General features: G+C 45.8%; 1 protein-coding gene across 3 annotated transcripts; it reads right to left on the bottom strand.

Moving 5' to 3' along the window:
- Window positions 1–519: 519 nt before the first annotated feature.
- On the bottom strand, window positions 520–14,995 carry LOC118399148 (uncharacterized). 3 transcript variants are annotated; one of them, XR_008072393.1, is made up of 4 exons: window positions 12,770–14,995; window positions 7,863–8,076; window positions 4,193–4,351; window positions 520–2,933 (listed from the first exon to the last, which is right to left on the bottom strand). XR_008072393.1 is itself a non-coding variant. In XM_052471889.1 (3 exons), exons 1-3 carry the CDS (start codon window positions 14,993–14,995, stop codon window positions 4,308–4,310), a joined length of 2,484 nt encoding a protein of 827 aa, XP_052327849.1. In that variant the 3' UTR covers window positions 520–4,307. The 3 variants fall into 3 exon arrangements, 2 of the variants coding, with proteins under 2 accessions (XP_052327849.1, XP_035650866.2); XM_052471889.1 differs by having other exon boundaries at window positions 520–4,351; XM_035794973.2 differs by lacking the exon at window positions 4,193–4,351.
- Window positions 14,996–16,269: the final 1,274 nt, after the last annotated feature.

Genomic DNA, 16,269 nt, shown 5'->3' with positions numbered 1-16,269 from the left:
GGCATTGGAGTGGCCATCACAAAGTCCTGCCCTCTTCAAATAGAACATTTGTGGGCAGAACATAAAAAGCGTGTGTGAGCAAGGTCTACAAACCTGATTCAGTTACACCAGCTCTGTCAGGAGGAATGGGCCAAAATTCACCCAATTTATTGTGGGAAGCTTGTGGAAGGCTTCCCGAAACATTTGACCCAGGTTAAACAATTTAAAGGCAATGCTACCAAATACTAATGGAGTGTATGTAATCTTCTGACCCACTGGGAATGTGATGAAAGAAATAAAAGCTGAAATAAATAATTCTTTCTACTATTATTCTGACATTTCACATTCTTAAAATAAAGTGATGATCCTAACTGACCTGAGACAGGGAATCTTTACTAGGATTAAATGTCAGGAATTGTGAAAAACTGAGTTAAAATGTATTTGGCGTGGTGGACATGATAATATCACATACTCTCTAAATATCCTTGAAACATAAATGTATCTATAGTCACATCTACACAACCCATCATGACACTTCAATTAGTTTCAAATCATTTATTTGATGTTTTTCTCTCATGAAGCCAGCTTCTTCGACCACAATAGAAAACAGAATAAAAGTAGTATTAAAATTGCACACGTGGGAGCATAAATCAGATATACCATCAAACTGATATTCTTCATTTAGATTATTTCTCATCAAAAAAGAGCACCTAAAATTGAGATTACAGCATCCCATGGAGCCATTATAATGTTTGTGCCCTTATTTGGGATGTCGGTGATTCCTCACAAAACCAGGATGACATAATACCATGAGTTGGGAGATTTCACAACATTTAATCCATAGAATGCTTCTTTGGAGGAAGGATTGTTGAAATATATTTTACATTTGTATTTAAAAGCAGAATTGAGAAATAATTAATTGAAGTTGTCATAGTTATTACATTTTGGCCTTACCCAGGCCTCCTTTAAGACGCCATGTTTCATATGTAGGTGCTACAAAAACCTGTGTCTCTTTTTCACTTACTTTGAAACATGAGTGGTATTTTGATTTCAATAACAATTTTCTTACATGAATTAATGAATATAACACAAACAAGAATATAGAATATTCAACATATTGTACTTCCTGCAAATCACCAGCAGAGGGCAACCATTTAAAATCAATTTTCACATTCACTCTGTTCTTAATGCTTACAAATTGGATAATAACTAAAAGCAACAGAGAACTTTGATATGTCCATAGAGTATATTATGTTCAACAATATATAGAAAAAATTGCTAAATCAAAAAATGTACTTATTCTTCCGTATTCATAAATTAATGCAAGAAAATTGTTATTGAAAACAAAATACTACTCATATTACAGAGCAAGCGGTAAAGCTTCATATGCCACCAATGTTTGATTTGTAGCACCTACAGATAAACATAATGGAGTCTTAAAAGAGACCTGTGTAAGATCAACATTTCATAAATATGTCAACTTTGATGAATTATTTCTCAATTATGCTTTTAGATACAAATGCCAAATATATGTCAACAATCCCTCCTCCAAAGGACCATTCTATGGATTAAATGTTATAAACATCCCTTAAATCATGTTTTCACCCACATCCTCTCACATGATAACACCAGAGACACAAACATAATACCTTTTCCATTCAAAATTATGCAGTCAAATTAGTATAGATACAGTGGATATACTACTCTTTTTCATTCTACCACATTAATTCCACTAAAGGGCAAACAGTGAAACCTAAAAAAAAGAAGATTACAATAATGTGTATTGGTGATTATTCCATAATGTATCATCAGTGTTTGAAATCATGTGCATTAAGGCTAGCTGATATCCATGTTGTGGTTGAAACAGAAACAGTAATTGAACAAAAGAGAATTGTCATGATGTTACATATAGCCATGGTTTACCAGAAACTACACATGAGGGGTGTTCACAAGGCTCAAAATTCACCTTGGACTTGTAGATGACCTGTTCTTTATGTCATCGGTATGAGCAAATCCAGCAGGCACAGGGACCAGATGATATACGGTAAGCATCATTGAGGATGTCTCCAAAATGACATTCTAATCCGTTTATAGTGCACTACTTTTGTCCAGAGCCCTGTCGGGAATAAGGTGTCATTTGGAATGCACAGGGAATCGTTACAGTGCTGATGCAGAGTTTATATACAGTAGAGACGTTGTGTTGTTGATCTAAGCTAACTAAAACTAAACTGACCGGACCCTTTTTACCATACATTTGTAATCCACTAACTTGCATAGATGTGATCATCACCCAAAAGTACACAACTGATAGTAAAAATACAACAAGTGTATATAGTAAAACTTATTGGCTACAATATGTACCATGTTTTCATATTGTCTTTACACTTTTACACTGAAATAGAGGAGTTGAGGCTCCATCCACCATTCTGTCACGTGTGCTACCTCTCCAGCCTCTTGGTCACCAGGCTGCTCGTTATGGGGCACACGTGTTACCATCGTTACGCGCACCTGCGCATCATCAGACACACCTGGACTCCATCACTTCCCTGATTACCTTCCCTATATATGTCACTCCCTTTGGTTCCTTTTCCAGGTGTCATTGTTTCTGTTTCAGTTCCCTGTCTATGCGTTGTTTGTGGTTTGTATTATATTGCGTTTAATTATTAAAACACTCACTCCCTGAATTTGCTTCCCGACTCTCAGCGCACATCGTTACACATTCATCTCAACAACTACATAAAACTGTTGTTTTCTTTTATTCAAAACCAATATTCCCTGATCCTATGTAAAATAAAATATTGTACATCAAAAAAGATCACAAACATTAAATGAATAGTTTCAAAGAAACAAAATACAGGAAAACAAAAGTCATATTGCAAGATAAAATCTAATCTTAACCACATAACTTGAGCAATTTGGCGAGCCGACTGATGTCTACCGATGGCAAGACTCATCTGTAAAATAGAGAGATAAAGAGGAGTTATGAGACACAATTCAGACTGGACAACCACATTCAGACTGGACAACCACATTTCAGACTGGACAACCACAATTCAGACTGGACAACCACAATTCAGACTGGACAACCACAATTCAGACTGGACAACCACAATTCAGACTGGACAACTACATTTCAGACTGGACAAACACATTTCAGACTGGACAACCACATTTCATGACTGGACAACCACATTTCAGACTGGACAACCACATTTCAGACTGGACAACCACATTTCAGACTGGACAACCACATTTCAGACTGGACAACCACATTTCAGACTGGACAAACACATTTCAGACTGGACAACCACATTTCATGACTGGACAACCACATTCAGACTGGACAACCACATTTCATGACTGGACAACCACATTTCAGACTGGACAACCACATTTCAGACTGGACAACCACATTTCAGACTGGACAACCACATTTCATGACTGGACAACTACATTTCAGACTGGACAACCACATTTCAGACTGGACAACCACAATTCAGACTGAACAACCACATTTCAGACTGGACAACCACATTTCAGACTGGACAACCACATTTCAAACTGGATAACCACATTTCAGACTGGACAACCACATTTCAGACTGGACAACCACAATTCCGACTGGACAACCACATTTCAGACTGGACAACCACATTTCATGACTGGACAACCACATTTCATGACTGGACAACCACATTTCAGACTGGACAACCACATTTCATGACTGAGGGGTGTATTCACTAAAAACCAAACGGATGCAGACGGGCGAAAACTGAGAGGGACTAACCTGGACTTGTCCAATAAGAAAAACTTGGTTTAGTTGCAGAATGTTTTGCAATGGTTTGCACAGGTATTCAGCTGCACTATAAATACAAAAGTATGTGGACACACCTTCAAATGAGTGGATTCGGGCTATTATAGCAACACCCGTTGCTGACAGGTGTATACAATCGAGCACACAGCCATGCAATCTCCATAGACAAATATTGGCAGTAGAATGGCCTTACTGAAGCGCTCAGTGACTTTCAACATGGTACAGTCACGTTTTCCAACAAGTCAGTTCTTCAAATGTCTGCCCTGCTACAGCTGCCCTGGTCAACTGTGAATGCTTTTATTGTGAAGTGGAAATGTCTAGGAGCAACAACGGCTCAGCCGCGAAGTACAAGCAGCGCCGTCTCATTGATCACTCCACCTTCTTGAGAGCCCTACTTACCTCCTCCGGAATGCTTCAATGGAGAGCCGAGCACCTGTCGGGCGTTCCTAGCTCAATGTATCCTCGTCTTCAAGCTTCAGCCCTCCTCCTTCCTCTTGGATCGCTCCAAGATAGCCTACCTCATCACACTGATGATCGGGAGGGCTCTCACCTGGGTTACTGCTGTGTGGGAACAAGCGGAGAGTGCTTGAAATCAAGAGGCAATGTTCGATATGTTCCTGCACGGCGTCTCTGAGGAGGTCAAGGACAAACTTGCAGCCCGGTAGTTACCTACAGAGCTTGACCATCCGTATAGATGGGCGATTACGGGAACAACGGAGGGAGAGGAAATTGGATTTTGCTCGCACGCCCAGGGATCCCACCTTGCAAATGGAAGAACACTTTCAACACGGCCTGTGGTCATTACGAGTATCGGTTCATGCCATTTGGTCTTACCAATGCCCCTGCTGTGTTCCAGTGTCTGGTCAATGACGTTCTCCAGGACATGTTGAACCGGTTTGTCTTTGTCCTCATCTTCTCCCATTCCACCCAAGAATATGTGCTCCACGTCTGACAGGTTCTCCAACGCCTCCCGGAGAACCAGCTGTTTGTAAAAGCAGAGAAGTGCGAGTTCAAACGTTCCACCATATCTTTTCTGGGTTTCATCTTCGTTGCAGGGAGTGTGAAAATGGATCCTGGGAAGGTGAGAGTGATGGTGGATTGGCCCCAGCCAACTTCCAGGGTGCAGCTGCAACGCTTGGGGTTCCTGGGGTTCACCAACTTCTATCGCCGCTTTACCCTGGGGATACGGCACCCTGGCTTACCCCCTGTCTGCACTCACCTTTCCCACGGTTCTGTTCATGTAGTCTCCAGCTGCTGACCGTGCATTCTGGGACCTCAAACATCGCTTCGCCACAGCTCCCATCTTGGTTCATCCGGACACTTCCCGCCAGTTTGTGGTGGAGGCCGATGCTTCTGATGTTGGAGTGGGGGCGATCCTGTCATTCTGCCCTGGACCTCAAGCTACATCCCTGCACCTTCTTTTCCCATCGCATCAACGCCACGGAAAATAACTACGATGTGGGGAATCGTGAGCTTCTCGCGGTGAAGATTACGTTGGAGGAATGGAACAACTGGCTGGAGGGGGCGGAACACACATGCATCATGTGGATCGACCACAAGAACATGGAGTATCTCCACACCGCCAAGAGCCTCAACTCCAGGCAAGCCAGATGGGCCATGCTATTCATACAGTTCAACTTCTCCCTCTCATAATGCTGGTATCCAAGAATGTCAAGCCGAATGCACTGTCCTGCTGTTATAGCCCCATGGGTACCACCCCGGAGCCCGAGACCATCCTTCCCACCTCATGCTTGGTGACGGCACTCAACTGGGGTATAGGGAACCAGGTCCGGGAGGCGCAGTGGTCCCAGCCGAACCCTGGTGGGGGCCCTGATAATCGGATGTTTGTGCCTAACTCTGTCCTCTCCGCGGTCCTGGAGTGGGCCCATTCCTCCAGGCTTGCCTGCCACCCGGGGTCCCGTCGGACCCTGGTCTTCGTACGACAATGCTTTTGGTGGCCTATGATGGTTCTGGATGTTTCTGCGTTTGTATACGCCTGCACGGTCTGTGCCCAACATAAGACTCCTCGGCAAGCGCCGGCTGGTCTTCTGCAACCACTGCCTGCCCCTCACCGATCCTGGTCCCACATTTCCCTGGATTTCGTCATGGGTCTTCCCCCGTCTGAGGGCAACAACGCCATCCTGACTGTGGTTGACCGGTTTTCCAAGGCCGCTCACTACATAACTCTCCCTAAACTACCCTCGGCCAAGGAGATGGCTCAGTTCCTGGTGCAGCACCTCTTCCGGATCCATGGACTGCCCGCGGACATGGTCTCCGACTGGGGGCCTCAGTTCTTGTCCCGGTTCTGGAAGGTGTTCTGTGCCCTCATTGGGTTGTTGGCCAGCCTGTCTTCTGGGTTCCATCCCTAGTCCAATGGCCAGTCAGAGCGAGCCAAGCAGGATCTTGAGACTACTCTGCGCTGCCTGGTCTCCGCCAATCCCACCTCCTGTAGGCAGCAGCTGGTGTGGGTCGAGTACGCCCACAACAGCCTTCCCTGCTCTGCCACAGGCCTATCTCCGATTGAGTGTTCCCTGGGATATCAGCCCCCGCTCTTTCTCGAGCAGGAGGAAGAGTGCCGTGTACCTTCTGCCCAGATGTTTGTCCGTGGCTGTTGTCGTACCTGGAGGAAATCCCGGTCGGCCCTCCTCAAGACCACCTCCAGGTATCAACGACAGGCGAATCGCCATCGGACCCCGGCTCCCCGGTATCATCTCGGGCAGGAGGTATGGTTATCCACCCGGGATCTGTCCCTCCGGGTGGAATCCGGCAAACTCTCTCCCCGGTTTATCGGTCCATTTCCAATTTCCAATTTATTATCCCCTCTGCTGTTAGTCTTCTGTTGCCAAGTACTCTTCGTATACATCCCACCTTTCATGTGTCCAGAGTCAAACCTACGTATGTCTCACAGCCCTTTGTCTCCTGTGTTCTCTGTTTGTCCGTTGCCAGTTCGTCTTGTTTGTCAAGTCAACCAGCGTTTTTTCTCAGCTCCTGTTTTTTCCAGTCTCTCCTTTTTCTCACACTCCTGGTTTTGACCCTTGCCTGTCCTGACTCTGAGCCCGCCTGCCTGACTACACTGCCTGTACCTGACGCTGAGCCTGCCTGCTGACCTGTACCTTTTCCCCACCTCTGGATTGTTGACCTCTGCCTACCCTGACCCTGCCTGCCGTCCGGTACTGTTGCCCCACCTCTGGTTTACTGACCCCTGCCTTGACCTGACTATTGCCTGCCCCTGTTGGAATATTAAACCATTGTCAATTCGACGTGTCTGCATCTTACCTTATTCCTGATACTGGAAGCAACGTCTTTTCGTCAGGAGCTTCATGAAATGGGTATCAATGGCTGAGCAGCCACACACAAGCCTAAGATCACCATGTGCAATGCCAAGCGTTGGCTGGAGTGCTGTAGAGCTTGCAGCCATTAGACTGGAGCATGGGAAACGCGCTCTCTGGAATGATCATGCTTCACCATCTGGCATTCCGATGGATGAATCTGGGCTTGGCAGATGCCAGAAGAACGCTACCTGACCCAAAGCATAGAGCCAACTGTAAAGTTTGGTGGATGAAAAATAATGGTTTGGGGCCGTTTTTCATGGTTCGTGCTAGGCCCCTTAGTTCCAGTGAATGGTACTTTTAACGCTACAGCATACAATGACATTCTAAACGATTCTTTGCTTACAACTTTGTGGCAACAGTTTGGGGAAGGCCCTTTCCTGTTTCAACATGACAATGCCCCTGTGCATAAAGCAAGGTTCATACAGAAATGCTGAGATCGGTGTGGCAGAACATGACTGGCCTGCACAGAGCCCTGACCTCAACCCCATCGAAAACCTTTGGAATGAATTGGAATGCCATCTGCGAGCCAGGCCTAATCATTCAAAATCAGTGCCCGACTGCATTAATGCTCTTATGGCTAAATGGAAGCAAGTCCCTGGAGCAATGTTCCAACATCTAGTGGAAAGTCTACCCAGAAGAGTGAAGGCTGTTATAATAACAAAGGGGGGACCAACTCCATATTAATGCCCATAATTTTGGTCATGTAGTGTATTTGTAAGGAAGTGACATATACTGACCCACTCTCAGCACTCTCAGGCCAACCGCTGCCCCCACATTCCTGCTGCTCCTGGACACAAGCACTCCTCTCTCCTCCTCGTCTTCCTCCTTCACCTCCTCCTCCCTCCCTTTCATCTGACCAAGTAAGGGGTAGTGGGTGGAGTCAAACATGGAGGTCTCTGATGGGTACTCACACACCTGCTCCAGCTGGGTCTCGTCGAAGCACACCTTCACCTGGAGGGGGCAAACAAGACACAGGAGAGAGGCTTAGTACAGTTCACACAAATGAGCCACACCCTTATAGACAGCCTGACAACATTGCAGTGTTACATAATAAGGATGGACATGCTTCAAGAACATAACAAAAAATAACCTGTACTTGCAGTGTTGCCCTTATTTCGTTTGAAAAGGCACCCATAAAAACGACATATTTAGGTTGTACTGAGTCGGACCCTCCCTGACAAAAATGTGTGTAACCTACAGTTTGTTTACTTAGCACGGAAACTGCGTTCACTGTGGTGTAAACAAAGTTGCTGCCTGGACCCAAAAGGAAGTAAAACCTGGCCCCTGGGAGGTATGTGTAGGTCGTTATAGTACATTATATTATAGGTCGGTGTAGTACATTTATATTCACAACAGACTGACTGTCCACACACTCCTGATAATAAACTGGTGTGAGAGAAGTTAGACGAATCAAGCTCAGGCCCAGGAGGCTAATCCCTTACTGAACTGATTAACCCAGGCTAACACAGCAGGGGAGAACAGGGAGGACAGACAGAGAACCAGAGAGAGAGAATGAGGAAGAAAGGAGGCGCACTGTGTCAAACGCTGAGCCCGAGTGGCACAGTGGTCTAAGGCACTGCATCTCAGTGCAAGAGATGTCACTACAGTCCCTGGTTCGAATCCAGGCTGTATCACATCCGGCCATGATTGGGAGTCCCATAGGGCGGTGCACAATTGTCCCAGCGTCGCCGGGGTAGGCCGTCATTGTAAATAAGAATTTGTTCTTAACTAACTTGCCTGGTTAAATAAAATAAAATAGTCACATCGGGAACCTTTACGAATACTCAAAAAAATGTCTTACACAGGATGTGGGACGAGAATGGTACCTTGGTCTAGTTTGAGAGAAATAGATGTGCCGAGGGAACCTAGGGATTGAGGAAGGGCGAGACAAAAGATCTGACCGAGGATGAGGAGGAAGTCACCCCCCTCTGTGAGATGATGCTGCTGCTCGGGGGAGCTGACGGCAAACAGTCTCAAGGACAGCAACGTGAGCAACAGGTGGCCAGGAGGCACCAATAGGCTACGGAAGAGTTACAGCAGGACGACTATAGTAAAGGAGAGCTGTGCTTAACAGCTAGGAGTACATTACAGGATTTGGTGCCGAACAGATACCAAACAAACAATTCTTGGGGGTTTTCTCATTACTCAGTGTGGACTGAGTGGGTGAGATTCATTCAGGTGAATAATGCATCCAATTAGGTCTGGATATATTTGGATGATTTCAGTCAGAGTATGTCCATTCAGTTACAGTCATTATCCAGTCATTATCCAGTCATTATCCACATCCTGTATCATAGTTGATTAATAAACAACCCTGCATAATTTATTCACTGAAAACCAGTCTGTAGGGGAGATCGGGGTATGTTGAGACGTTTTTTTTTACATTCAGCGTCACTACGTCAAGGGAAATATAGTATTCTTTCTAACAAAGGATGTTGTGTATCCCTGGAAATAATCAGAATGAATGTAAACATAACAGTTTTGAAAACATAGCTTGTCCAAATAGTGGTCTCTTGAGCATAGTGACAGGTAAGTTGAGCAGCCTTGGGGTAAGTGGGTGATGGAGTCCTGTGACAATGAGTGATGGTGCTGGTAGGTCAATGTTGAATTAATGAAATGGGGGAGTGGTATATTGTATATCCTAAATGTATACCTACATTCAGATATAGATCTCTCTGTTCAATACCACTTATCCTCCCATTTCTTGACCACTTGTCTGGGACAGGGATGTTGTTTCGATGTGCCAATTTGTAGGCAAATTCTCTGCATTTGAGGCTACTAAGCCCAATGAAATTGGTCCGCAAGACTCTTGATATGTTTATCATCTCAGACTCCATGTCATCAGATAAGACCTTGTGTGCCTCTGTTACTCTTTCATAGCCTCTCTTTCGAACAGGTACAGTTCTTTTTTTTGCCAATGTACCTCTTCAGTGTCATTCAGTCAAACAAAAATAATCATCCCTTGTTGCTGCTCAAATTGACTTTTTTTCCTTCTCTCACTTCCATGTCTGAACTCTCAAGAACCTTGAGGGGGGGGCTACACCCCTGCTTGTTTACGTTTGGAAACACGGGGCATGATGATGTCTGCTCTGTCACAATAAAAATGCATGATCTTTAGTTCATATGCATGACACGTGGCAAAAATACTATGCATATAATACATAAAACTGACCAAATGTAATCATAATTTGAATGGGGTTTGGTGGCCGTTGGCTCAACTTACCCCAGCGTTTCCCAAACTCGGTTCTGATTCAAATAATGAACTCATCATCAAGCTTTGATGAATTTAATCCGATTTGTAATGCTAGGGGTAAAACCAAAACATGAAACCCTTTGGTTCCAGAGGACTGAGTTTAGGAAACCCTGACTTACCCCATGGACATGGGCTCAACTTATCCCAAGGCAAACATTTTGACTACTATATATTAGCCCACACAGCTAGGAGGAACTTTCATGCTAGGTTTAGGACCTCATATTGTAGCTTATAGAGACCCAAACTGATGTATAAAACAATCTTAAAACTCTAACATTTGGTTTAGATACAAGCATCATGAAACCTACAACACAATATGTTCATTTGAGTTTGTGAAAATCTTTTTAAAAATTTAACTAACTTCCTTACCACATTTTCCATGTGGTTTCTTCCTTCATAGACTACATGAAATGATGACCTCTTCCTAAATATTTGGTCACATGATTCATCTTGTGTATGGTTTCTTAGAAACGAGGGGTGGCCCAACTAATTGTTTGGCTCAACTTACCCCACTCTCCCCTATATTTGCTATTTCTCTGTCTCTATCATTCAGAGGAAGTGAGCAGGCCTGAAAGAGGAAATGAGAGCAAATACCCAGTGAATGCATCCAAAATGTCACCCTTTTCTCTGTAAAGTGCACTAGTTTTGACCAGGGACTCAGACAGGCAGTGTCAGCTAGGGAATCACAAGGTTGTTGAGCTTCCCCTCACTACACTTCTGTTTAACCCCACCCTCCTCTTTCACTGACAAATGAGAGGCTGTTCCTCCTCAGTCGCACCAAAATTGGGCCTGATGACCCCATTTGAAGAAGTATAAATTGGAAATGAGGTTACAGTAGGATAGCATCATTAGTCAAATGTTGCAAAAACTATTCATTAAACATGGCGAGAGCTTCCTCAAGTGCCATTGCTAAATTAACAAGTTAGTAATTTTTTTTAGGTGTTATCATTCATTCCCATATTTGAACAAGTCTTGAAAGGATGTCATTGGCATCGCGAGACTATTCATTTCTTTCCTACCCTGTTGTTATATGCCAATAAATAGGTCAACGCTTGCCAAAATTCCAATGCAGCAGAACAAACTCAGCAGAAACAGGAAAATACAAAGGAAGACTTGTCGGAAAGGCAACAACGACAGACTCATTGAAAGACAGGATCTGGCAGAGGAAGTAACCTGCAACATAATGGTGTGACGCAGTCCGTGAACTGTGTAGCATCTTACAGAAAACTAAAGGAAACAAGATGCTGATAGGCAAAGTACAATAGCAACGTGCTTTATACTAAAGGTCATGCTGCCTGAGTAAAGTACAGTACATGAACCATACATGTTTAAGTATATAACAATAGGTATACTGTATACAGTAATTGCTCTAAATATGCACATTCTGGTCTAACTTACTATATAAACAGACTGTACCAGACTCCTCCCATTCTAAAGCTCTTGCTCTATTTGTGTGGGGAGACTGCCAGCCTTGTCTTTAGTTCTGCCCTGATGAGCCACTTTGTTATGTAGGCGTCCTAATTACAGTACTCTAAAAGACTCTTCTGTGTCTGAAATGGTACCCGGAAGCATCCTGTCTCTAACAGGCTATGGCTCCAATTGTTTTCACGAAAAGGGGACGCAATGTTAAAAGCATTTTGAACTTTTGTGAGATAACTTGTCTTTCTATATGAAACAGAAAAAAGTGATGACTGATTCACAACCCACATACCTCGTCTCTCCAAAACCTCCGGTCAGACAGACAGAATTAGATAGGCGGGAGGAGGAAGGGTGGCTCTAGTTGTCGGTGTGATTTCCTCAAGTGTTACATGAAGGCTCATTTGAAAGTGACTGGTAAATTCTATACATTACGGTCACCCTAACAAATTATTTATAACGGGTTTATAATTAGTTTATTATTAAATGAGACCACACAGCCACTGCTACTAGTAGGCTACTTTACAGCTGAGAATCATGATGTCGTGCCTGATAAGGCATTAACAGGCTTAGCTCAGTTGACGTGTTCTAACTCCTCAGTTCAATCAAACAGGATGTTCTAATGCGAGTGAAAGGGGATTCTACATGATAGTGTGTGTGTGTGTGTGGGGGGGTGCATTCTGGGGACTGGTGATAAAAAGGTTCAAATGGAAGCAAGTAGGAAAGAGGTGATGCTTTCTGACAGTCACAGTACGTGTGACAACTCAAAACACTATCATCGATCTTATCCCATAACACACTGATCATCTATTCAAGCCATTTTCTGCTATTTTCGTTTTGTTTTACCAATTGGGTCTTTATTAAACACAACCTTAGATGATGGGATCCCATGATCATCACTACAAGATGCGATACTTCATCAATACAATTTATAGTGCGTAGTCTGCAATATGCCAAACGGCAGTCTACACTCACCCCTTTGGGAGATGCTTTGGAAGTCTTGACCAGGCAGGACTTGTCCAGGTTCTGATACCCGCCGATCACTTCGATCTCCTCCGCAGTGGGGTACCTCTTCTTGCCTCTCTCTCCTTCCTCGGTTAGGACAGGCATCTGGGACTGGGCAGACGTATTGGCCAGGGGTCTAGAGGATACTGAAACAGCTTCCACGACTGCCCCTCCAACACGCTTCCTGGGGGTGATGGTGATGGTGGTGCCCCTCTTGACCTGCTGGCCTCCAGAGAGGCTTCTGATGGTGAAATGGGCCGGAGAAGGGGAAGGGGAGGGAGAGACGGAGGGGGACTGGGATGGGGAAGCTGATGGGGTGGTTGGTACTCCCTGGTCTGGGTGTAATGAGTTCTCAGGAGAGGGGGTCAGGACAGATCTGGAGTTGATGGTAATGGATCGGGCCTGTTTGGGTTGGTTGGATTGCAGATTGGACTGAGATTTTCTGGGATTTAGGATTGTTTGCTGGTCCTTTTGCCTCGGATGCTGAGGTTCCTTATTAGGCTGATTGTGTGATATCCTAGGGCTTTGCTGAGCTTTAGACTCTTTATCTTTCAAATTAATATTTTGTCCAAAAGACGACTGTGCTGCGTTGTCGTCATGTGATAGTCTCTGTACTTCCTGTTGTTCTCGCAACTGAAGCTGTTCCACCTGACGCTGTACAGTCTGAAGTCCGGACTTCTCATCGCTGGAAGAGGCTTTATTCCCAGGAGCCCCACCACCACACCACAGCTGCTTCTGTGTCAGCCTCCCAACTGATCTCTCTGGACTGCATGGCTCCTGCTGTTCTGCGGATATGTCGGACTGTACCTTAGGAGTGTGTGATGGGATAGGCCTATCCACGGTCCTGTCACTCATGCACACCGCCGCCCTGGACCCCACCGTTTTCAAGTTATAGATCCGGCTCATTTCAGCAAGAGGGGGAGGGTGAAGCAGAGAGGGGGAGAGAGAGTCTAAGGGCGCGGGAGAGTGTGAAGGAGGCAGATAATGCAGCCTGTACTCTTCCTCCGAGAGTTTATCCTCTCCTTCTTCTCCTCTGCCTCCGGTGTTCTGTTTCCTCTGCCGACCCCTGTCGCACCGTAACTCTGCTAGTACATGTTTGGTTGGATCTTCCCCTCTCTCAGTTGTGTGAGAGCTGAACAAGGCTACTTCACAGGCTGCGATGGAGATCCCTCTGGTTTCTTTCTCTCCTTTGACAGCTTGCGAGAACGAGAGAGGAACAGGAAGCTGGGAGACGGCTTTTGACACGCTCACTTCCTGTGTGACGTCAAACTGAGTGGATGTTGTCTGCGGTGGGGAGCCTTCCTGTCTCTGTCTCTCTCGCTCTGTTTCGTTCCCCATCTCTCCTTCCTCACACCAGTCTGAACGTGAAGCTTTTCTAGTCCTTCCAGTCCCAGCCTTTTCTGTCCCCTCAGTCGCATCTCCACCGTCCTCCGTCGTTGCCACTCCCTCCGTGTTCCTCAGCCTCTCCTTCTCTCTCTGTTGGATTTTCTCTCGCAAGGATTCGATGTGAGACGAGGGCTTGCCGATCCTCCAACTGTCCTTCCTCTCCACACCTTTTCCTCCCTCTCCTTCGCAGCTCTGGTCGTATTCACTTTGGAAGCTTGCCTCCCCGACACCATAGAACACGGTCCTTGGTATGTGTATCTCAAGTGGCATTAGAGGGGTTCCAACTGAGGCAAAGCACTTTGGAGACTTAGGACACTTAGGGGTCACTTGATGAACTGACTTTTTGGGGTAAACATGACTGTGCACGTGTGCGCCAGGTGAATGTATAGTGTCCTTGCTTACCTCACCTGGCTCCCTATAAGCTTTGCTCCCTCTCTCAGTCTCTCTGTCCTCCCTCATCACGCCTTTGCCATCCTGCATCAATGTTTGGGTCCCTTTGTGATTGTCACGTTCATTCACTGTCCCCCCCAATCTCTCTATCTTGTTGATAAGATCCTCTGTGTGCTGTGACAGTGGTGACTGGGTTGAATGGTGTCCCGGTGCTCCTTGACTACTATGCCAATCTGTTCCTTTATGTGCCACGGTACTGAGCAAGGTTGATGAGCACTCTGTAAACGCTGATACGTGGTTGTAATGACTATCGACAGACTGAGGAGGACTGGCTCTGTCTATGGAGAGGGTGATCACACAGTTTTGCTGAGTTGTTTCAACTGAAATTGTGCAGTCCCTTACCTCTGATACCCTCTTCATGTCCCTTACCTCTGATCCTCTCCTAAAGTCTGACTCCCTTCTCTCCCGCACTTGAGGTTCCGCCTCTCTTCCACCCACCCCCTCTCTCCATTTGCTCCTCGCCTTGTCCAACCCTCTCTCGCTTTCTTCTCTCATTTGCTCTACCTCTTTTTCCACTGCTCTCTCTCGACCATCCTGTCTGATGGGCACTCTTCGCGCAAACGAGGCCTCTGTGTTTCTAACTGAGGCCATTGTAAACCCTACCTCCCCATACATATTCTCTGTGAGTCCCTCTGTCCCCTTGTTGCTAAAATCTAACTCCACTCCTGTTACTCTCTCGACCCGACGGTCAATCTCTTTTCCGGCGTTACTTTCCAAAGCAGGCCGTCTCTCGTGCTGTCCCCCTACCGCCCTGTCTGCTTTTATGCATCCCTCTCTATGCTTTCCCACAGGCACTTTATCTGAAAGCCAGGTCCAGCAACCCTGCTTGCCTCCCCTCTCTGACCATTCCCCTTCCACTACATCTCCCTTTGCTGCCACCCTCCTGTCTGAACATGTCCTCTCCACAACCTTCCTATCATGGTTCCCCTCGTCCTGCATGCCATTCTCCTTTGTGTATATCATGCGGTCAGAGAAGCTGAATGACCGCTTGGGCACACCCCTGAATCCTGCATGTTCCTCCTCCCCTCTCCTGTCTCCATCATCCAGACAAAACGGTTCTCTGCCCCTGTCAGGCCGGATGAAACACTCTGAGCTTTTAGACCGGGATGGGGGTTTTGGATGTTCTCTGAATTTCTTTGTGTGCTCCCCAAATTTACTCAGCAGCTCACTCACCCTAACTCCTCTCTCGTTGTGGATACTGTCATCTGCGACACCATATCGCCGATCCTCTTTTTCTGAAGAAGCTACTTGTGTCCGTGGTCGGTCTTTCTCCCTCAAGTTTTCCCTCTCTTTATCTTTCATCATCAGCCATGCCACCTCTCTCTCCAGCTGCCTCTCACAGTCTTTCCCTCCATCTTTACTGCACTTGGCATCTCTCCCTCTTTCTCCGTCTCCTTCCCTGCCTGTCCCTTTGAGACCTCCACTTCTTGAGTCCTCATTGCCAGCTAAGGGTTTAATGATCAATATTTCTGATGCCCGGATCTCTGTGACACTCCCTCCACCAGCCAGAAACTCCTGGAGGTCCATCTTTACATCTCTATTTTCCTGCTCCTCTTCCATCACCTCCCTCTCCCTCTCTGACTCTCTCCTTCTACCCCTCCTTTCATCACTTCCCTTTCTGTCCTGTTCAATAA

This window comes from Oncorhynchus keta, chromosome 20 (genome assembly GCF_023373465.1).
Source record: "Oncorhynchus keta strain PuntledgeMale-10-30-2019 chromosome 20, Oket_V2, whole genome shotgun sequence".
Classification (NCBI taxonomy): Eukaryota; Metazoa; Chordata; class Actinopteri; order Salmoniformes; family Salmonidae; genus Oncorhynchus; species Oncorhynchus keta.
Note: the sequence above shows the minus strand (reverse complement) of the source record. Positions and strands in the feature narration are given on the sequence as shown.